The 23501-nt window shown below is 33.7% G+C and overlaps 2 protein-coding genes across 11 annotated transcripts; both read left to right on the top strand.

The window, feature by feature from the left end:
• Positions 1 to 1243: 1243 nt before the first annotated feature.
• LOC101222471 lies at positions 1244 to 7811 on the top strand. 4 transcript variants are annotated; one of them, XM_004141325.3, is made up of 10 exons: positions 1247 to 2220; positions 2741 to 3886; positions 4068 to 5222; positions 5331 to 5372; positions 5590 to 5666; positions 6242 to 6326; positions 6424 to 6507; positions 6650 to 6751; positions 6832 to 6930; positions 7286 to 7811. In XM_004141325.3, exons 1-10 carry the CDS (start codon positions 1471 to 1473, stop codon positions 7394 to 7396), a joined length of 3651 nt encoding a protein of 1216 aa, XP_004141373.1. In that variant the 5' UTR covers positions 1247 to 1470; the 3' UTR covers positions 7397 to 7811. The 4 variants fall into 4 exon arrangements, 2 of the variants coding, with proteins under 2 accessions (XP_004141373.1, XP_031740337.1); XM_031884477.1 differs by having other exon boundaries at positions 2052 to 2220; positions 2784 to 3886; XR_004216153.1 differs by lacking the exons at positions 6650 to 6751; positions 6832 to 6930; positions 7286 to 7811 and adding an exon at positions 5929 to 5981 and having other exon boundaries at positions 1245 to 2220; positions 6424 to 6457.
• Positions 7812 to 8265: 454 nt separating this feature from the next.
• Positions 8266 to 21223, top strand: LOC101211749 (probable inactive heme oxygenase 2, chloroplastic). 7 transcript variants are annotated; one of them, XM_031884455.1, is made up of 8 exons: positions 8267 to 8995; positions 10581 to 10804; positions 11186 to 11293; positions 11401 to 11532; positions 14212 to 14255; positions 17017 to 17240; positions 19454 to 19627; positions 20560 to 21223. In XM_031884455.1, exons 1-4 carry the CDS (start codon positions 8431 to 8433, stop codon positions 11491 to 11493), a joined length of 990 nt encoding a protein of 329 aa, XP_031740315.1. In that variant the 5' UTR covers positions 8267 to 8430; the 3' UTR covers positions 11494 to 11532; positions 14212 to 14255; positions 17017 to 17240; positions 19454 to 19627; positions 20560 to 21223. The 7 variants fall into 7 exon arrangements, with proteins under 7 accessions (XP_031740317.1, XP_031740315.1, XP_031740313.1 ...); XM_031884453.1 differs by having other exon boundaries at positions 20468 to 21223; XM_031884457.1 differs by having other exon boundaries at positions 8266 to 8995; positions 14177 to 14255; positions 19454 to 21195.
• Positions 21224 to 23501: the final 2278 nt, after the last annotated feature.

The raw sequence follows: 23501 nt of genomic DNA, 5'->3' as shown, positions 1-23501 counted from the left end.
TTGAACTTAAACTATCCCAAAGGACGAAGAAAAATAAAGAAAAACAGTTAGTTTATTTTCAACTACATAGAAAGATAAAACTACATTATAATGAACGACATTATATCATTTTTTATATTTTTTTCTCTAAAATCATATATTTATTTGACTCTTTTAAATTATATTTAAAAGTAAATCAATGTCCTATAAAATATATATTACTTCAACTATTTCTCTAAAATCATCAAGATTAATATCTTGTAACACAAAAATATATTTATATAACGTAATATCAAACTCAAACATGAATGATGAAATTTGGATCAACCAATGTTATATTATATTACATAATAGAAATTATTATTAAAAAAAACATACACCTTTGCCATAAAAAAATTTAAATATTTATAAATAATGGTTATTTGAAATCTCATTATTAAATATAAGTTCATGTTTTTTAAAAATAAAATTATTGAAACAAATAAATAAAAACTAGAATTTAAGAATTTAAAAAGATAATTATAAGTTAATATTGATTTTATTCTTTATATTAAATAAATAAAAGGAAATAATAAAATCAATTATAAAATAATATAATTCATAAACTTATTTTAAAAACTCATTCACAATTTTTATAAATTAAAGGAATGAAATGAATAGGTAAAAATATATAGAATTTTGATAATTTGAAAAGATAATCATTTTTTATTTTATTTTTTATATTAAACAAATAAAAACAAACAATGAATCAATTATAAAATAATACAATTCATATAAAATACATGAAATATAAATAGCCTAGTTTTTTTTTTTTTTTTTATAATTTAATCATTAAATATAAATTCATAATCTTCAGAAAATAAATTATAGAAGTAAATAGATAAAAACTTTTATAATCTATATAATGAAGTTAAAAGAATTTGAAAAGATAATTATTGATTTTATTATTTACATTAATGAAATAAAATAAATAATAAATCAATTATACAATAATATAATTCATAAACTTCTTTTTTTTCTTCTAAATTTAAGTCTTTTTCTTCTAAATTTAACTCACAACTAATATTTATGTTAAAGTATAGAATAACGTTATAAATTTAAAATTTAACAAAAGAGTAGAGTCATTCCCAAAATGATTTATTTTTAAGACATTTTTAATATAGTAAGGTAGTAAGATATATGTTATTGTTTTATTATTGATATATATATCTTATTACTTTAGGCCTTTTTTTTTTTTACTATTTATGCAACTAGTTATCATTCATCGCTTGGGAGGTTCGCATCTACGAGAAAATTCCCTATGGACTTTCTTTACCGTATAACTCGCCCATTGTTGTCCCGCCATATATTTCGCATTTGCGTTGTCCTCCGAGGAACGATCAACGAAGAAGATCAGCGAGATAATCTATTCCATTCCCTCTCTTAGCTGACAAAATTTGTTCGAATTAAGAACTGGGAAATAGTTATCTTCAAGTTTTGGATAAAGAAATTATGCTTCGTGCTTGGGCGAGAAGTCGGTGTTCTTATCGTTTGATTCATCTTCGTCGTTGCTCATCGTCGTCTTCGTCTTCTACTGCGCAAAAATCAATCGAGGGCTCGAATAATCTTCAGAATTCGCATCTAGTATCACCCCCGGCTCCTATTTTGCACCGTCCACAGAGAAGTTTGTTGCCTAGTGCGTCACCCACTTCTTTTTCTCGCACTTCGATTGTAACTGTCTCCGCTGCTGTTGTTTCTGCTTTAGTCGCTTCCATTGTTTTTCTTACCTCTGACAGTTGGTCTGATCGCTCCCATGAGAGTTATAATCATCTGTATGATGGGATTGAAGGGGCGGCTCAGAGATCTACCGATTCATTTAAGAAGATTTTTCATCACATTAAACAAACTGGCGTTGCCGCTTCGGTTCTCTGGCAGTCGTTAAGGTCGGTTATGTCGTCTGCCAATCATGAGGTTCGGTCCGGGTTTGAACTCAGGGTCGCGGCATTGCTGGCCGACATTGCTGCAGCCAATGCCAGCCGTAGGGCGGCGATTGTTGGGGCTGGAGGCGGTGCTGTGGTGGACTGGTTGCTCGAGTCGGTGGCGGTTCCTCGGGATGGAGGTGGAAGCCAGGCTGAGTCGGCCAGAGCGCTGGCCTACTTGATTGCTGATCCTGATGTGTCTGCTTCCGTCCTTGGTAGGCCTCGTGCTGTTCCAAATCTTTTGAGGTTCATCTTCTCATGTCAGCCTCGGCGAACGAAACAGGTAAAATTTATGATATACATTTGGGATTAATAAAGTTTTAACATGTTTCTTGTGCAAAAAAGAAAAAGAAATTAGACATACATTAGAATTTTAGTACTTGAGACAAATAACACAAGTCTTAGACAAGTACATGATACAAATACGGCGAGTTTCTTTTCTTTTCAATGCCTTATTTGCCTTTTTATCACGCATACCAAAACCTGCCTAGCACGTCTAAAATTTGGAAAGCAATTTTCTTGATTAAAGGAAATTAAGGTTTTTGGGTAGAGTAACAATTGCCTTCCCATGAAATGGCTTGAAAACGGACGTTGAGTGAAATTGGTAGATAAGGTAATAGTACACGCGGCTTCAGAAAACATGATAACGTAATATGATGTTGTCACTTGATGCCACTGAAGCAGTCGGCTCTTTGGTATTTTGCTCTCGAAACAAAATATAAAATACTGTTCTCAGGTTTTTGTTGATATTCCCCCCTTAAGTCTTGTTTTCCATTGATATTTGTCGCCTTTTTGTGGGACAGCATCCAAGACGTAGTTCATTCGATATTTCTGATTCTTTGAAAGGTAGGAGCATGCTTGTGGCTGCCATCATGGATATTGTAACATCCAATTGTGATAGGTTAGAGAATCTAGCTTTTGAGCCATCTTTGCCTGCACATGCCGAAACTAGAGATATTGCAGCAGCTATTCAAGTTATTGAAGAGGGTGGTTTGGAATTTGATGAACCAAATGGCGGTGATGATGAAGATGGTGGAAGAGGAATCAAAGGAATAGGAATTAAGATTCTTGGAGGCACTACTATTTTGGGTCTGTCGAGAGTAAGTGGGTTTGTGAAGTTGGCATATTCCGATGGTGGTCATGTAGAACTGGTAAAAAATACATCTAAAACTTCAGTATCAGAGAAGCATGATAGCTCTCTCATTGCTAATTCTTCTGTTGTTCCTGGTTTGTGGGATGATTTGCATTGTGAGCATGTTGCTGTACCTTTTGCAGCGTGGGCGTTGGCAAATTGGTCAATGGCGTCAGAACTGAACAGATTGCACATCCATGAACTAGATCAAGATGGACATGCTGTTATGACTGCTTTAATGGCACCTGAAAGGTCGGTGAAATGGCATGGAAGTTTGGTGGCTAGGCTTTTACTAGAGGACCGTAATCTCCCGTTAAATGATTCTGTTTCTGATTGGAGCTCAAGTCTTCTTTCTACTGTTTCTCATGCAAGTAAAAATGATGACATCCCTTTGGCTCAGGCTGCTCTGTGTGCATTTTTGGCTTCTGTTGAACGTTTCCCTGAGGCACAAAAGAAGATAATGGAGAGGGGTTTGCATCTAATGAGAGATGCTGCTGTGCGGACCCAAAAACATGGAGAGGTTCAAGAATCGTTAGCAAAAGCATTAGAGTTACTGAGCACTGGATGCATGCATCTATCAGCTGAAGAGAGTCAGAGATGGTCTGCTATATTACTTCAATGGGTCTTTGGCAAAATTTCCTCTGAATCCTTGAGGTCTTCTGCAACTAAAATTTTGTCTTGCATCCTTGAAGACTACGGACCAAGCTCCATACCTATTTCTCAAGGATGGTTGGCCATATTGCTGACTGAAATACTAGGTTCTATCAAAAAGCCTGCAGCGAATGGAGCTACTCAGCTTCAAAATGACAAAGTGAAGGTTTGCAAACATCTTTATTTTCTACACTCAATTGCTCATTGTGTTATTCACTAACATCAAAATGATTTTTACATGCTGCTTAGAGCACACACATGTATTTATGTCATACTGTAGTGCATTTACAAACGAGGATATTTTGTCAATCTTATTTTACTGAAGTTCTCTTGATGGAATTTTGCAGACGAAGATTGAGCAGTCAAACATTGTTTTTGCCAGTCAAGTTGCTAGTCAGCTAGCGAGTGCTGTTGTGAACCTGGCGGTACACCAGTTTGGGGCAACTACTGATTCATTAGATACCTCTCCGTTGGCAGATTTACTTTCACGTGAACCTTTTGTAGCTCCGTTAAAGAGTATAAAAAAAGAGAATAGTCCAAAGTTTGATGCAGCAGATTCTGCAATGGCAACGTTAAAGGGGATTAAAGCACTGACCGAAGTTTGTGCAGACGATTCTTCATGTCAGAGCAGAATAGCTGATTTTGGCATTCTCTTTTTGCTGAGACGCCTTTTGTTATGTGATGATTATGAGAAGCTGGCAGCCATGGAAGCTTATGATGCATCTAGAGTCCTTGAGGCTCAAGAACTTGTATCAAATGCCTCTGGGGAACCATCACTTTCAGAGAAGAAGAATGATTCGTCTAGTGTCCGAGTACCCCCTACAGCTCACATCCGTAGACATGCTGCGCGGCTTTTAACCATCCTTTCACTTCTAGAGAAAGTCCAGAAGGAGATTTTCTCGGATGAAGAATTTTGTAGATGGCTTGAGGACTGTGCCAATGGGGCCATTCCTGGTTGCCATGATGCTAAACTGCAAAGTTATGCTAGAGCCACACTGTTGAATATATTTTGTATTAACCGTAGAGCTTCTGAAAATGGGTCTCTCTCTGATTCCGAGTCTGCTGAGTCTACAAACAGGAAAAAGAATTGTCCCCGTTATGATGATATGGTTTTTTTAATAAATCCTGAACTGCCTCACTGGAAGGTTCATGAAGAAAAGGAGCAGGACACTGTTGGAAAGGATGAATCTTCTCTTTCACAGGCTAATTTCATTGATAGTGATGGTGCAGCTGTGGCAAGGCATGGAAATGATAACACCTCTTTATCTCATGTGTCTCAGAATGATTCTAGGCCAGATTCTCCTTTGGTAGATGTTGTTTTTATTCATGGCCTCCGAGGTGGACCTTACAAGTCATGGCGCATATCTGAGGACAAATCCTCCACAAAATCTGGACTGGTAGAGAAGATTGACCAGGAGGCAGGGAAACTTGGGACGTTTTGGCCAGGTGAATGGCTTTCATCTGACTTCCCAAGGGCTCGTATGTTTACCCTTAAATACAAGGTATTTTAAAAAATAAATAGTTCATTTATTGAAAAACCATAAACTTCAGTTGCAAAGTTGAAAATGATCTGTGCGTCTAAAAGATTTGGTTTTATAAATCTTGTGCAGACAAATCTCACTCAGTGGTCTGGGGCTAGCCTTCCTCTTCAGGTTCATTTAACTTGTAATTTAGCAATTCCTTGAAGTTCATAAAAAACCAAATCATAAACTTGTAATGTTGCTCATTAGGGATTTTAGCTGATAGGTTGATTAAATTATTCTTCTCTTCTCTTTACCGAGCTTTAGCAGTCTAATGGATTGAGAGTATTTGTTATTGTTGCCTTTGTTGAATGCTTGATCATCAACTTTTAATTTTTAAAACTTGAAGGAAGTCAGCTCCATGCTACTGGATAAGCTCGTCGCTGCTGGAATTGGGGATCGGCCTGTTGTATTTGTTACTCACAGGTTTGTACAAAAACGGCACCCAAGTCTAGCTTGGTTTTCTGTTTGTTCTGATGTGAAATCTTTCACCTTGACAAATATTGTTTTCCGCTTAGATTTATACATTTTTGTCAGATCTTAGCATGGTAGGAGTTTATTTTGTCATCCTTCCTCCTGTTTTTTGAGTTGGATCTCTTTCACTGCTTAAATGCTGCCTTCTTGATCCGGAGATATTTTTTGTTCTTCACATTAAAGATATTCTTTTTGCTGTTTTTGTTCGTCGAAGGTTGAAGATGCTTTATTGTATTCACCGTCAATTGCCAAATCTTTGAAAGCCTGGTACCTCAGCCATTTAATTGATTTTCTAGCCTTCTTATTGCAGAGTTCGTTTGGGTTCTTTTCTTTTTTGCTTGAAAAAGTGTATAAGGTTGCTCGTTACTAGTTTTTGTAATGCACTCAAGTTATAGGCGCCAGCAAGTAGTCGTATCTTTTAGTTTGATTTATCTATTCCGTGTCTATTTATTCACTATTATTCTTTTTTTTTTTTGTTCTTCATGTGAAGGAAACCCTCTAACCAAATGCAACATTCTTGTTTGCAGCATGGGAGGGCTGGTTGTCAAGCAAATGTTGTATAAAGCCAAGACAGAAAATATCGATAACCTTGTGAAGAATACTGTGGGAGTTGTATGTTACATTCAAATATTTGTTTTACTTGCTTTGTTTTCTATCTTAGTGCCTTCAATCTTCTTATCAGTCATATCTGGTTGACCACTGACTTCAGGTCTTCTATAGCTGCCCACATTTTGGCAGCAAACTAGCAGACATGCCTTGGCGAATGGGTCTTGTGTTCCGCCCTGCTCCTACTGTTAGTATTTGACTCCATTAACAAAGTGACTCTGTTTGCGAAGCAACTAATCGTTTGATTTCTTGTTTTTTCTTCGAAAACTACTTCAAATCTTTCTCATCAATATATATACTATAATCAAATTATATTTCTTGTTATTCAGATAGGAGAGCTGAGAAGTGGGTCTCCTAGATTGGTGGAGTTGAATGATTTTCTTCGTCACCTCCATAAGAAAGGATTGCTTGAGGTCCTTAGTTTCTGTGAGGTAGTCTACTTGAGTTGAAATACAATGTTCTTTCGTGTTTATACTTCAGAATAATGATGGCAGCTTATGATTATGTGCAGACGAAGGTGACTCCAATTGTTGAAGGTTATGGAGGATGGGCTTTCCGAATGGAAATTGTTCCCATTGAATCTGCATATCCTGGATTCGGCGAACTAGTTGTAAGTATGATTAACGATTAGTTTGTAATCACAGAATTCTGGACATAAGTTTCAATTATCATCAGCTATTATTTTTGGAGTTTGGCCTAGTATACCATGAAAATTGTCAACTGATTTTTTCCATTTGATTCGAGGATTTTTGGTTTTTTGAAACTGTAAGCTTACTTCCTCTCATTTCTTAATTTTCACAAATAAAAAACTAAGAACCAAATTTTTTTACCAACTCGAGGTTTTTATTTTTCTTTTGGGACTTGCATCTTATTAACCGATCTTATATGTTCTTATCTTGTTAACCAATCCAGTTGCTAAACCACTTGTGTCTTACAAATCTTTCTTCTCTTTCATCACTATACAGGTATTAGAATCAACGGATCACATAAATTCGTGTAAGCCCCTCAGCCGCACTGACCCTTCATACACTGAGACATTGGAATTTTTGCAGAAATTGAAATCTCGCTATGGTTAGGAAAGTACAATTTTTTTTTTTTTTTGTATATAGTCGTTAGAGGATGGCTTACACAACGTTCTGATACATTAGACACAAGGATTGAAATATGGATGGATATAACATTCTTCCTCTACCAAAATGCAAGTGACATCATCGACAATCTGAATGCTAACATAGCATAGAAGATACATCCATCAGCCTTAAAGTTTCATCATTCATTAAAATGTATTTTCCCCTTTTTCCTGTAACATTGTGTTGATACAAGGTTAGGGGCAGAAAGGGAGATTGTATTGTACATACATACCAACATTTGATGTAAATTTTCTTTCACTATCCAATTACAGTTACTACCATTTGAACGTAGGAGATGAAATGTATCAAATATTCAATAAATTAAATTTGTATAATTTTACAGGTTTCATTTTCGATTTTAGTTCATTTTGATTTCTATATTATTTTGGTTTATTTTGAAACTAAAGAATAATAAAAATATGAGAGGAAAATGAACATGAAGCCATAATAAAGTAGAATTGAAGGTTCTCTTTTAAGAAAATAAATTATGGATTAAAAAACTATTAATCTTTCGTTCTATCTACATTCATGACTTTTTTATAGAGTAAATTAGTACTTCTTTTTTTGTTAAATTATGTGAAATTTGTAGATTGAAATATTATATTAGAACTAAATCGAACATAGTTTAACTTGATTACAATATATTATCTGATAGAATGTCAGACAAAATGTGTTATAATACGAGTATAAGAGTTAAAAAACATATACATCAATTTACATGGTAAATATAGTATCAACTCCAAATTAGAAATTGATTACCCGCTCGAAATACAAAAATGTGGAAGGGCAATATCTACTACCCGCTAAAAAGAGCGTGGATGAGGATGGGTAAGGCTAGTAGACCTTTTCTCACGGGAAGCCCAACCCAGTTTGATGCTTCACTGAAGCCCGGCCTTCACGTCAGATTCCAATCTTCCAGGGACTCCGGCGAAGTTAGACATTGCTGACCAAAAATCCTCACCCTCCCCGTTCCCGCGCCGATGACGCTGCCGGAGAGTGTATCGCTGCATTATTTTCAACTAATTTCTTCAACGCATGCCTCTGTTTCTTCCTCCACCTTCTTATGTCCTTCAAGACCTTTGATGAATTGTAAAATTGTGATGACTCGGAAGATGTCATTCAGAAATGGAGGTGCTCTGAGGTTATGCTGCTCGGATTCAAATCATTCTGCTCCTTTGACTTCCACAACTGCGGCAGCCACGGGCGGCCCTGCTCCTCCAGTTCTGAAGAGGAGGAAGAGGTACAGGAGAGAGTATCCTGGCGAGAGCAAAGGCATTACTGAGGAGTTGAGGTTTGTCGCCATGAGACTTCTTAATGTTAACGGTAAAAAGTTGTCTGGTGATGCTGTGGATTCATCCAGCGAAGATGAAGTAGGGGAGAAAGGTGATGGAGATTTGGCGTTGAGTGACGATGACAATGATGAGAACGGGGATGGAACACAGACTTGGGACCCGAGTTTGGAAGGATTCCTTAAATATTTGGTTGATAGTAAGCTCGTCTTCAGCACCGTGGAGCGAATCGTTGATGAATCCAGCGACGTTGCTTGTAAGTTTCCTCTCACCATTTTCTCTTCCAGATTGCTTATATTTCGTTTATGCTTAGACGAGAGGATGCATGATAATGTTGGGGACTAATACTGGTTTCTGCGACCGTAGAGATTTGACTGTTGGTACTATTTTTATCCTTCCTACTTATGGCAAAAGTGAACCTCGATGCATGTCTTTTTACTTATTTTAAAGATCAGTGTCTTTCCTATGCATGCTTTTGTGCTTGAAGATGTACGCACTCATATTTTAAAATTTTAGGGTTCTCAATTAAGTTCTTGTGTAAGGATTTTCAAGATAGTGACAACTCCCTTGCCTCTGGTTGCTTGTTATTCCTCTTTGAATCTTTCTAATATCTCCTGTTACTGGCAGCAGGATATCCTCTCTAATGCTCCCTAGATATCTCTATGGCTCTTTGACAACTTTCAACAAGGAGCCCCAAATCAGCTAAAAACTTAATTACAAATGGCTTAAAAAATGAATGGAAATGAAAACACCCAGAAAAGGTAACAAGTCGAGCTGCTTCAAGCTTGATTGAAAAATACTTCGTGTGCCCTGGAAGACTTGCTGAAATCTTCCACCTCACTAAAAAAAGCTGCACGTGCACTATTGAAAAAGCCCATTCAAGCTCCAATTCTTCGAACAGAATTCTGAAAGGAAGAAAGAAATACAAAGGAAAAGGCCAAACATGAAATCTCTCACTTTACGAAAAACCATTATCTTGCTTCAACAATCCTTCCCATATGGCCTGGGAATCACCGGATTCCCATTCAATTTTTGAGATTAAATGTCTGAGGAACCAAAAATCATATCTACTTTCAGTGCTCAAGCCAAAACTAACCCACATTTCTCAACAAAGGACTTCAAATGATCTGGAATATCACATTGATGAGCTTGTGAGGGACTTCCAGTGGCCTGTTTCTCAAAAATTAAATCTCCCTTAGTCTGGAACAGAGAATTTAGATCAATCTCTAAAGGGTCCTTCAACAGTTGATCTTCCTTCTCATCTAATCTTATCAAATCACTTTCCTCACAGCTCACACTAAATGGAAAGTCAAAATATGAAACAAGCTTCTTTTTTTATGAGGGGACCGGAGTTTGGCTAGGAGAACCTCTCAAGAATTTTACCTTTGAATTAGGTATAGAAAAAATAGAGTATTTAAAATGTGGATGGATCGTGCTTTGAAGAACTGACCTGTTTGGAAAAGAATGGGCTTGAAGATGGGCACAATTTGATTCTAAAAGATCAGGATTTTGATCTGAAATCAACTTTGCCATTGTAAATCTCTTTTTGAGAGACCTCCTTCAACCTCTTTCTTCTAACAAAGTGTTTTGGGAATGGTTTAAAGAGGTTCGGGAAAGGCTTTGATTTTGAATGTGATTCTCAGGGTTGTTTGAATGGTTCTATATAAAAAAAAAAGTAATTTGATGATGTGCACTCTTGGCTAGTATTTTTAAAAACTAACCAACTTGGTATAAAGTTTTTGATTTATTAAGAAATGGAAAAGCATGTTTACTGTTGACTGACGATTGGTTTCAGTTCATTTTTATTTTCAAAAGGCTGAAATCATGTATTTTGATTGCAGATAGTTACTTCAGAAAATCAGGGATGGAACGTTCAGAAGGTCTTGCAAAGGATCTAGAATGGTTTCGCGAACAGGGTATTGTGATACCTGAGCCTACCATTCCAGGAGTTTCTTATGCCAAGTATCTGGAGGAACTTGCTGAGAGGAGTGCCCCTTTATTCCTTTGCCATTACTACAATATATACTTTTCACATATAGCAGGTGGGCAAGTGATAGCTAAACGGGTATGTGTGAAGCCTTCTGACGTTTTTGCATTCACAATCTGATGCTACTGGGATCTGAGTTAAAAAAGAAACCTTTATTCTATAAGCTCTTCTACTAGAACTTATTATACGAAGATGATTAGTAGGCTAGTAGCCTTTCTTCATGGAAAGAAGCTGCCTCTGCCTGTGATTTTATATTTGAGTCACGAGTTATAAACCAACCTTTGGGCATTGCTTATATAAATAAGTAGTGTTTGATGACTTGTCGCCTCCTTCATGCAAAAAACGCCCGACAAGAATTGATTGTTTATCCTAAAAATTATTGTTACTTAAGAACTTACATGTATTTATATTGCTTGTTAGCTGATAAAAATTTATCATGATTATAATCTTTTCCCAAAGGTTTCTGAGAGACTTCTTGAAGGAAGAGAGCTTGAATTTTATACATGGGCTGGGGATGCAGAAGAATTGCTGAAAAATGTTCGTGAGAAGCTTAACATGCTTGGAGAGGTTGATTTCGTGGAATATTTAGTAAATTGGTTTTAGTTAATACTGTTTTTTTTAGATCTTGCTTTACCATTTTGTAATCCTATGTTGCTATGTGGGTGCTAATGCAGCACTGGTCTCGGGATGACAGAAATAAATGCTTGAGAGAAGCAACCAAGACATTCCGCTTTTTGGGACAGATAGTTCGTTTGATCATCTCATGACTGGCTGTTTTAAATGCTACAACTGTGAAGGTGTTCCTGGTAATGCAACAATCTTGTTTATGCTTCTCTTTATACCTTTGCTTCATTCATAAGTCAATTTCCTTTGCCTTACATTCTCAGTAGGCACAAGACCAGAATGCCTAGGAGCCAACAAATTTGTAAAGGCACATGTTTATTCACACGAGCCAAACATATTATAACTTTACAACCTCAAGAAAATACATAAATGTTTGATGTACTTTAAAACATCAAACTTAGATCATGTTCCCATTTTTTCCTTGTCCTTTTATGTCATCCATCTATTTCTCCTTTCTCTTTCAATTGTTGCTGCATGCTATCATCCTTTCTATTCATTGTTCCTCTTCCTCATCATTGCACCTGCAGACTTCCTCTTTCCACCGTGAGATTCATTAGGTCCACTGTCTAGATAGATTCCTGCCAACATGCAGACACATTCATAGTAATAGTTCAAAATTCTGGATGGCCGAATATATGAAAAGGGTAATTGAAAGTAGTGATTATTCCTTAATCATTTAGAACTTAGTTGCAGCCTCAGGTAAAAGAAAAGATGGATATTTTTAATTCTTGAAATCTCTTTAAACAAGAAAGGGGTAAAATTAGACCAAGAGCGGGGGTAGAGGAAATCTCTTCCCCTCCCACAAAACTACATCTAAACAACTTTCGGATGGTTAGTGTTAAACTTGATAGTATGGAGTTCCATCTCAAAATCAATTAGCAATAGAGGAGTAGCCCATCTATCTTATATGGAGTATGAGTCCCCTTGGTTTTTCCAATGTGAGACTCTCAATTTCTCCAACATACCCTTTTAAGATGGTGCCTCTTTGGGTTCACCTATCTTAGATTGAATACCCGTTTAGGCGATTGGCTTACTGGGCTCTAATATCATGTCAAATTTAATAGTATGGGGGTCCATCTCAAAATCAATTGGCAATTAGAGGAGTAGCTCATCTATCTTATATAGAGTATATGTCTCCTTGGTTTTTCCAATGTGAGACTCTCAACTTCTCCAACAAGTGTTTGTGATATATGATTAAATTTTCCTTCAACCACCAACTTAAGCTTTTGAGTGAATTGACGATTTAATATGGTATCAGCGCAGGTGGTTCATGGAGGTCCTGTGTTCAAACCCCTGCATTATCGTTTCCTCCCCAATTAAAATCGATTCCCCACATAGAAAAAATCAAAGAGATTCATACTCTATATAAGATATGGACTACTCCTCCCATTGCTAATTGGTTTTGAGATGGAGCCCCCTACTATCAAATTTAACATGGTATCATAGTCCAGTAAGCTCAAACGGTTATTTGGTCCAAGATAGATGAATCCGAAGAGGCACCATCTTGAAGGGGCATGTTGGGGAAGTTGAGAGTCTCACATTAAAAAAACCAAAAATCTCATACCCATATAAGATAGATGAGCTACTCCTCTAATTGCCAAATGGTTTTGGTATGGAATCCCATACTATCAAGTTTAACATGGTATCAGAGCAGGTGGTTTAGGGAGGTCCTGTGTTCAAGCCACTACATTATCGTTTCCTCTCCAATTAAAATCGATTCCACTTGTTGGGCCTTTCAAATATTTCAAGCCCACAAAGATTGATGTGCTTGATAAATATTAAATATATATCTTTTTCACTTCCGCCCTTTCACAAAAACTGACTGTTCTTATATTGATAAAAGAGGCTGTATTGACTTTTATAATTATGTATAAAATAGTAAGATCAATGACAAAGGAAGAGGAAACAATTTGAAAGTTCGTCGATTTTTCTATTTCAAGTTATGGAAAGATTGGACATGAATGAATGACGAGGCAAACTTTCGCAATAAAACATGTTATGAAGATACTACGTTGCAGTCTTCACAATTACTTCTAGGGGAGCTTGTAAAAAATTTTATGATAATAGGGCCTATGTCATTACATTTTCTAAATTGTAACAGTAGTAAAATTAAAAGCCGATAACCCTTTGATAGCTCTCTGATAACCCTTTGATGGCTCTCTAATAGGCTTATGATAGTCGTCTGATATCACTAATTACTTGCATATTTGTCATATTTGCAATATTCACAATATGTAAAAAAGAGGTGTCATGGGCTGTTATTTTCTAAATATTTCTCTTACTTCTATCCAAAGAGGCTTGTAGTAAATTCGATAACCAACTAGGATGTAGGGTACATTTTACATTTTTTTCCTTTCGTAGAACTTAAGATTGTCTCCAAGATTAGTTGCCTTAGAGTGAGTAAACTACAATCGCTACATATATTTTTAATAAAACATACTTATTATACTGTATAAACTAGTGTAATGATAAAGACTTAAAGAATGAAAAGAATCTGATTAATATATGTGTAAAAACTATCTCTAAATAAACAATATTACAGTCTACAAAATCAAATGCATATTCAACCTCCATTACGGTTAGAAAATTCCTTAAAAAAATGCTGCACAAGTTGTGAGTAATTGAAGAGTCGAGGACAAAGAAACGGACCAGTTATTTAATAAGAAAAAATTAGGTGCTTCAACTGAGATTGAGGCACATTTGATTCAATAATCAGAAAAGTTTATATTGTTTTCCTTTTTCCTTTTCTGCATCTAGCATGGCCTCACCCTGATTTTCGGTAGTCTCTAAATTTTGATATATGAACGAAGATATATCTTAACATAGGACCAGTCTCATTTTCGAACTCGTTTTCTTTGAAGTTGTGCTGCTACGTGTAAAGTTTCTGGAGGACTAATACTAACAGGTGAGATATCTCCCAAGTCTATCACTAAATTAGTTCCACATAGTTGATTAACTTACCAAGATTGATACTTTTATTTTTATTTTATGAATCATCGGCCATATGTTGATTGTTGGATATTTTTCCATTCTGTTTTGAACCAATATCTTGTGTCCCGAAACATGCCTAAAATCATGCGCTTAGTATATTCTGTACCATTTAAATTTTGGATGGAATGAGGGAGAGAGAAAGGCACTAAATGTTGTTATGCTGCATGTTGTTTGCTTAGGTAGGGGCTGTTTACTACGATATACGATATTAATGATTAGTTGTTGGTTTCTGTCTACAGTTACAGTTTGGAAAAAATTGAGAACAGAACCAAGCCCTATGAAAAAGCATAGAACAACAGATCTTTAGGAGAGGGTTCCTGTAACATCATTTAAATTGAAATTAGTTTGGTTCCTTTTCGTTGACCTGCGATGCAGGGTTCGTCTTTGTATATATAATCTCCTTTATAAGAAACAAATTTCATTATATGGAATTTACAAAAGAAGGACAAGGAGCCCAAGCAAAGGAGTAATAGAAGATTTCTCCAATTGGTCAAGTGTAGTCAGATCGTAAGAATTGAAAAAATTAGTACATCTGCACCAAGTCATAGCAAGGTAGCCAGTATGATAAAAAAAAAAGTGTCAAAAGATCTCCCCTTTTCATTGAAGAGGCGGTTGTTCCTTTCCTTCCATAATGTTCACAAGAAAGCACGAAGCATGCATGCCAATATAATCTGTCAAACAGAGATTTTCTCACCAAGTGTTCATAAGATTACCTACAATTTAGAAATCTAAGGATGGTAAAGTGTCTACTGGCAGACATGTAGAGCACGGGAACCAGCATTGTTTTTTAGATATCCCATAGCACAGCATGTTCTGCTTTAATAATTTTATGATGGCTGTGAGGTTAGGGGTTGGGGATTCCTATTTACATTGTTCATCTCTGTCAAGTTGTTCAGCTTCTCAGACTAACTTGTCTATTAAGAATCAGATAAAGTGCAACTTAAACTGAAATATGCAGAATTTTAGGTTTTTTTGTGTTAGGTCGGAGTGAAAATTGCATTAATTCCTTATGGATATTCACTGGAATGACAAGTAATTTAGTTTGTTTTCTGAGATGCACGTAGAAGAGTTCCATATAGCTGCAGTTTTTTTTAAAATTATTATTTAAATTTTTATTAATGTTATAACTCACTAGTATAAGATTTATGAGAATTGCTTATGATATTTTTGCCTTGGTAGTTGGTTGTTATGAACTTATTGATAAAAAGAAGGTTGCATAAGTTTTTTAAAAATATAATTTTTTAATGAAATAAACATTTTTCTTATCAGAAGGGGTGCAAGGTTCTATATTTTCATTATTATTATGATCTTTAAATAAACAGTAAAGAGATGAAGATTATCTAAAAATAAAATACCAACATTTTAGTTCAACTTTAATTACTTTTTGACCGTTAGATGATGGCAAAAGTTATTTTGTTTAATATTAATGTTAGATCAACTTTGATTTTAAAACAGCATAAAATATCTATACTTGAAACTCACCAGATCATACGACATCATAATACCTGATGCTAACAAGTAAAAGTATAAACTTCTTATACTATTTTATTAGAATATGTTCCTATTTGAAAATAAACAAGCTTGTATTATCTGAGGGTGAGAGGTTTTAGGTTCAAATCTCTCACCCTCAGCTGATAACCTCAAATCTCTCACCCCTCAGCTGATATATATATATATATATATATCATAATTTTAGCTCTAACAACAATTTGCTGAATAATTGGGAGTTGGACCTTTACTTACCAGCACTGGTCCAAGGTTTGACCCTGGTCCAAGGTTTGACCCCAGAAGATTCGAACATGGAACCCCTAAGATAGTATGAACTAGAGACACCAAACTTGCCAACAGAGCTGTTGGGCCAAATACTCTAGAGCTACTAAATCTAAATCTCTTTAATTTTTTGAGCTTATGAAACTTTTTTTTTATTCTTCATTTGCTTTTTGGAAATAATTATTTGAGCTTATGATACTTTTTTTTTATGAAAGTATTATTCTTCATAAACTGAGTACAAAAGTTTACGTTATTTTTTATTCATTGTGGGAAAATAAGTAAAGAAACCCTTATTTTACTAATTAAGAAAAAAAAATGAATTGCATAATTTTAACAAACTCAATACAAGTTATGCTGCCCTGCTGGGTTTATTAAGCAAATATACGGATGGAGAAATTTTGTTGGACAGAGCTAAAATGTTTCTATATTGGATAGTTTCAATTAATGACAACTCCTCAATAAACAGAGAATGAGCTTCTTATTTTTCCTTTCAATTTTTATTTTGATGCCTTACAACACCATTAATTTAGGTTATCTGATAGCTTCACTATTCACTTCGAACTACAACTTGGAATGTACTGTCATCCATATAACCATCAATTTTAATAGTGCTCTAGTTTTTTTTTCTTTAAAAGAAAAAAAAAAACAAGATTCTGCCATATGATCTTAATTTTTGCATCTAATAACATTTCTTTTGATTAATCTTCAAGCATGTTATTATATTAATGACTAACGAAAACCATAGAATTACTGTCAAAACCATTAATGGTATTGTAGAAACTGGTATATGTAGATGAATACGAAAGTTAAACAATTCAATGGCAATATAGGTACATGGATCTACAATCTGAATTTGAATTACACACGATAAGATTTCAAATAATATAGCTTTTTTTTTTCTTCAGGGGTAGCAGTTGACAATGTTCAGAAAATGGCACTCTCTTTCAATCAATCAAAGCTGCAATGAGTCTACAGAGTTGCCCCCATTCAAAGGCTTTGATACTCTGATTGGTAATGAAAAGCAAATCAGCGACTTTTGACAGTGGTGGCTGAAGGTATGGAGTCAGTGACCTTCCCCAACTTGAGGAGCTAACCCCATTATTTTCAACATTCCATCAAATACCATCAGGTACACATTCTAAAGTACTTTAGAGAACCATTGGATTCATTTGACTTAGCTTTGGTGGGGTTTAAAGCTTTCTACACCTTCCTTTTTCTCACATTTTATACATACATTTTTCTTTAATTTTTTGTGTGTATATATTTCAAAATCATTATCAGTAATGCGCACTTGGTCAATTATCACTTTCACTTTGCCTAGTGGCTCAACATCGTTCAAGACAGTGACACACAGCACAAAATCAAATTGGCACTTTCATTCTTGATATGGTTAAGAATCTATCGAAAAGATTAAATATTAGGTTATATGTTTCGTTTGTGTTCAGAGTATCATATTAGTCTTTTAAATTTCAAAAAATTTCATTTACTTGTTTGAAATGCAAGGTGTGCTTCTATTTGATTTTTTCTCATTAATACCATCAACGGATTATCGAGTTGACATGTGTTCCCTCTCCCCCTTTTTTCTCTTTTTTTGAAAAGGATACAAAGCGTTTCATTAGCTAGAAAATGAAAAGAGACCAACACTCAAAAATACAAAAGAAACTAGTAACTAAAACATAAAATGACGAAGCAAAAACACAAAAACTAGAAACCAAAACCAAAGCTTAAGATACTCTGAAAAAAACAGTCCAACAACGATACAGTCTAGGATTGTGAATCCTTTAAGGGTTTGGGGAGTTAGCTCCATGAAAAGCCTTTAAACAAGCCGAATCAAACTTAGCGACAGAGATGTGGATTTTTTTTTAAAAAATGTGATAATTTCTTTCCAACCAAAGCAAGTTTCCTTTACTGCCGCACAGAAGATGACGAAAACTATCCCTGACTTTCAGAAAACCCAACTAATAAACCACTATGGATTGGCCTACTGGTAAAAAAATGAGACATAGTTTCAATAACTAACTAAGAGGTCCCGAGTTTAATTCATGGTGGTTACCTATCTAATAATTAATTTTTTACAAGTTTTCTTTATACTTGAACATTATAGGGTCAAAGTTTTCTTATACATGAATGTTATAGGATCAAACGGGTTGTCCCGTGAGATTAATCAAAGTCTGTGTAAGTGAGTCCGAGCGCTCACAGATTTAAAAAAAAAAAAGACTAGCTAATATTGAATAAACCAAATAAGAGCCAACAACAAGGTTGAGCATATGCTTTATAACACTCTTTGCTTTATCTCATGGTCAAGCATGATTCATTGGGCATGTTATATCAGGATTCTCGACATCAATGATAGGATTTGAATAGAAGTACAATCTAAAATTCAAGGCATGTTTGATAACTATTTGATATTTAGTTTTTGAAAATTAAGCTGTACTTCTACTTCTAAATTCTTGCTTTTGTATCTAGTATCTACTTTCTACCGATGTTAAAAAAACCAAACCGAGTCTTGAAAATTAAATAAGCCATTTTCGTTTCTAAAATTTGACCAAGAACTATACTCTTTAACTTAAGAAAGATAAAAATCATGGTAAGAAATTACGAGGAAATAAAATTAGTTTTCAAAATCTAAATGGTCGGAGCTTAACTTGAAACTTTTTAAAATTTGCTTACCAAATAGACATAAATATTATACAAGTATATATTTATAGTTTAACTAATATCTTGTTAGGTTTACTTTTATTTACTCAAATTCTTGTGATGATTTTTTTTTCTCTACTTTATAGAGTAATCTATGTTTGGTCCCATGTTAATGATATGAGCACACTCGATTAATATCAATTAATATTGAATTCAACATAAGGATGAGTGTTTGAAAGTTTTTATACTTTAAAATATGAATTTATGAGGATGTTTGAGCTTAAGTTCTTGAGTTTGATGATAATTCAACCGATATTAAACGCTTATCATTGCTTATTATTGTCTAATTAAGTTTGGATGATTACATAATCCCACATAATTTATATATAAATCATTTCTTGAGATATTATTATATATTAAAACCATACCACCGTTAACGGTGTTGAGCTTGTTTTTGTAATGAATCTACTCCTGCATTTGCATTTCCCTTACTTGTAACGGATATTTTTAAAAATTATATTATATTAATACCACCATTATCGGTGTTAAATCATTGTGCTATTTGAACATAAGTTTTAGTTCAGTTTACTTCAACAAAAGAAAAAAAGTTTGTTTTCCCGTTTGATTAATTTAATAATTAGAAAGATGTGGTTTTAGTAACTGTTACCTCATTTGAATTTTGGATTCTCGTCATTTCAACTGCAGAGTGAATCTACTTTATCTGCGGGGAACGCTATTTTCCCCCTGTTTATCTTTTTCAATCTTTGACATCTGATTAAGGAGAATTTAGGCTGTGAAAGAGTGAATTATCCTTGTGATAGTTCTCCATTGGTTGTTCATCTTGCACAGGTTTTCTAATTCGTTCGGCCACATGCTAAGGTTAGTATACTGAATTAAAAAGCCCAACACTTTCCTTTTCTTTTATGTATAGTTTAGGTGCAACCTTTATCAAATGATAAAATCAACTTTAAAAGCTTCATTACACCTCTACTGTTTAAAAGCCTCAAAACCCTTAAAAATTATTTGGTCTCTATTTAAACTGGTTTTCTAAGTGCTTAAAAAGTACAAGTATTTCTAAGTACTTAGAAAATCCATCCAAACAGGTTTTTTTTAGGGTTACCAAGAATTTTGATGGAGTAGAAATAATTTGAGGCACTAATGATAACTTGTTACTTGTTATATTATATTCTTCCATGGAACCTTCTCAAATAAATAATTTAAAAAACAAATCCTTCAATTGAACCATTAGTGATAAATTGACTTGAAAGGCCATTAAAAGGCATTTCCAAACTTTAGGAACTTGTCCAATTTTAATTAAAGCTTTCTTGAATAGGATTATGCACTTCAAAACATATCAGGAAAATATAGTAGTTTAGAAGCATACTAAAGTTTTCTTGAATAGGATTATGCACTTTATATTTCCTTTTTCTAGTGATAATCTTTTTTAATAACATATGTTCACTTTTTTTAAATAAAATTATGTTTTGAAACTAATCTAGTTTTTTGGGAAAAACTAAATAACAAAAAAAAGTTATTGTTTCTAATAGAGTTCTATTGACAGAATTTTGATCTATTACTATTGTTTTTTTTTTTTTTTTGTAAAAATTGGGAGCGAGGGATTTGAACCCGAAACTTGTTGGTCCTTTAAGTACATGAAGGAGTCAATGGAGCTAGACTCTTATTGGCAATTTTGATCAATAGTTATTTTTCAATTCTTAGGATGGAAGTTGTATGTATAATTTGGTGGTATGGTTATTTGAGGACATTGGAGAGCAACTCGAATTGTTGTGCTAAATAAGATCCAAATACAGATAAAAAGACAAAGGTGAGGAAGAAAAGCAAGAGAAAACAAACAGCCGTTGGTTTGGGTAAACAAGGCAAAATATTTGTCACTGTTGGATTTAGGAGAAGCATTTGCCGTTTGAAGTGCTTTGCTTTTTCAACACACTAGTTCTCAATCTAATAAGATCCCCAACGAATCTCAACCCATTTGATTCTCTACCATTATCAATTGCCTTTTGGAATATCAAAAGAATCTTAATCATTCTATTGGTATCTTTTTCTATTTTCTATTTGATGAAGTATTACATTTGTATTATCTTCGTCTTAACATAACGCCGCCCTCTAATTTCTTGGTCAAAGAAGACGGACCTCTTGGTATAGCTTTGTAATCATAGCTAGGATAACATGTTTCTGTCGTAACCATAAATTATATGTTCGAACATAAAAGAGCAAGATGATTATTTGTTCAATAGAGTTTTACTGTGTCTCAAGCTTGAGATGATTAAAAGCAGTGTGATGCCTTTAGTCATCCTTACGCACAACAATCCAACATTGTCAAGATACTTATTATTGTCAAGATACTTATTACCTTTGAAACCACTCAATGTAGTGATGGTGTTCAAGTGCTATAAAAGGATCTTAATCTTTGGTTTTTAGTACTCTAATTTGAAGCATGAAATAGTTAACAAGCTCCATTGTTTGCCTTTAAGATGGATTTCTGTGTGATTTGTAATAATTTTTCATTTGGTAAATTTCTTTAGCTCGTGATTTTTGTTTTTTCACTTTAATTTGTGTGTTCCCATTTATTTGCTTTGTTTTAATACGTGTATGAAGATTTACACGTATTGAAGGTACATCATACAACAATAATAAATTATTAAAATTGTTATAGTCAATTGAACTATGTTTAAATTGACAAATAAGGAGGAAAGGGAAGCACGTGAAAGTAAAGCATAATGGAGGTAGAGATGGTAAAGTTTTTAGTCAAAATTGGGTTTGGTAGTAGAGAGTTTTAGTAAGTGGGTTTGGCACTTTGGGTTGGTTTCTTTATTCCAAAATAGCAACTGATTCTATTTGGATGCAATTTACATATTCCCTTTGGAAATGAGTCATTCTAAAATGGAACTTCCTTTTTTTGCATGGGACATGCAAATTTGCTAATGGAGCAACAACAATATTTTGCCCTTTGAAAAGATACCAAAAGACTATATTTCTCTCTCTCTCTTCACACTTTCTTGCTCTAGGAGAATCTTGGGGCACATAATCATTCTCCTCTTTCAAATCTACAGTTTTTCTTTCCTTTTCTCCTACCCAATTCCCAATTCCCAATTCCAATTTACCTTTTCTTAATTACAAAAAAAAAAAATAATAAATAAACATGTTTTCTTTTACCTTTCCAAATTAAAATTCCATGATGTATTTTTTTTTTCACTTGATAATTATTTGGTTTTCCAAAATCAAAAGTGTATGAACACTACATTCTATTCATTATTTTTTTATACACTTTTTACTATCTATTTTCATTATATATATATATATATATATATATATATATATATATATATATATATATATATTTAAAAAAATAAATGGAGTTTTGAGAACTAAAACAAGCATTTTTTTTTTAAATTTGATAATTTAATTGAAGATTAAAGTATTTCTTTTAACAATGGTTAAAATTATAATTGAGCAAGGGGGAGAAAACAAACCTAAACGGTTTATGGGTTTTAGTTATTAAAAACTAAATTGATAAGTACTCCTCTTGTTGATGTTATATATATGTGTTCAAAATTTAAGCCAAGAAAAATAAAAAAAAATAGTTTTTCAAAACTTTGTTTTTATGTTTATAAATCTATCAAGAATTCAAAATGAAGTTTAGAGAAATTAAATAAGCTTAATCTTAAAAAAGCCATAGTAGTAATCAAGTGAGGCAGAAATCGTTACCAAAATTATGCCTTAGAGTCTAGCTTTGCTAATCTTATATGTATATATATATTTAGTAGACATGATACTGATTGAAGTCAAAGTCATTTTTTTATTCAAAATCCTTAATTGGGTGGTCTTAGACCTTATTATTCTATAACCCTCTTTTGGGGGGAACTAACTTATTTATTATTGATTGTTAAAAAATTGATAGAAGTCAAAATTAAAGGAGGTTTTTGGAATATGAATTTTTACCCAACTTTAAAAAGTTAATATTTATCAATTAAAGAAAAAAATTAGAAGAAAAAATCTTTATCAAATAAATTCTAAAACAAAAATTAGAATTTGTATAAAAAAAAAGATCAGTACAGGAATTTAAAAAATTAGAACAAGTACATTTGGCTTTAAAATAAGTAAATTTGTAATGATTTCAATGAAAGTATATATATACACATTGTATTTAGATGTAATCAAAAAAATAATTTATCTTTAAATACACATATATCTTAAAAAGGTGATACCTAACTGCAATCTATACCACACTCATTTACGTACATTTTTTTCAATCGTAAAAAATAAAATGTATATATGAAAAAAAAGTAATTTACCACACAATTCCTTGTGATTGAATATTGAGGTGATGCACAAAGATAAGGGTAATTTGAGGGCACCCATGTATTTTGTTTGAGTTAAATATTTATGTTAGTATGAGATCACAACAGTTAGTGAATGAGTTAAAATTAACACGACGGTTTTTTCCCCCTCAAAATTTATGGATAGTCATTAACACTATAGGAAAAAAGGAATCAAAGTTCATCTTTCTGATTTCGTATAACAGTGGTTAGTTCTAATGATGAAGGGACAACGTCTAGAGTTTCTTTAGTGCCAATGAATATAATCGATTTTAAAATCTCTCTTTCGACAAGATGACGATCGACGTAAGGAGTTTATCTTCTAACGGGAATTTTTTTACTATACTTCTGACGGTGCCAATGGCGTCAAGAGAGGATCTTCCAATGCGTTTTTGTGCTATTTTTTAACAGTTGTA

This window comes from Cucumis sativus, chromosome 4 (assembly GCF_000004075.3).
Source record: "Cucumis sativus cultivar 9930 chromosome 4, Cucumber_9930_V3, whole genome shotgun sequence".
NCBI classification, from domain to species: Eukaryota; Viridiplantae; Streptophyta; class Magnoliopsida; order Cucurbitales; family Cucurbitaceae; genus Cucumis; species Cucumis sativus.
The sequence above is the reverse complement of the archived record's forward strand: the minus strand, read 5'-3'. Positions and strand labels throughout refer to the sequence as shown.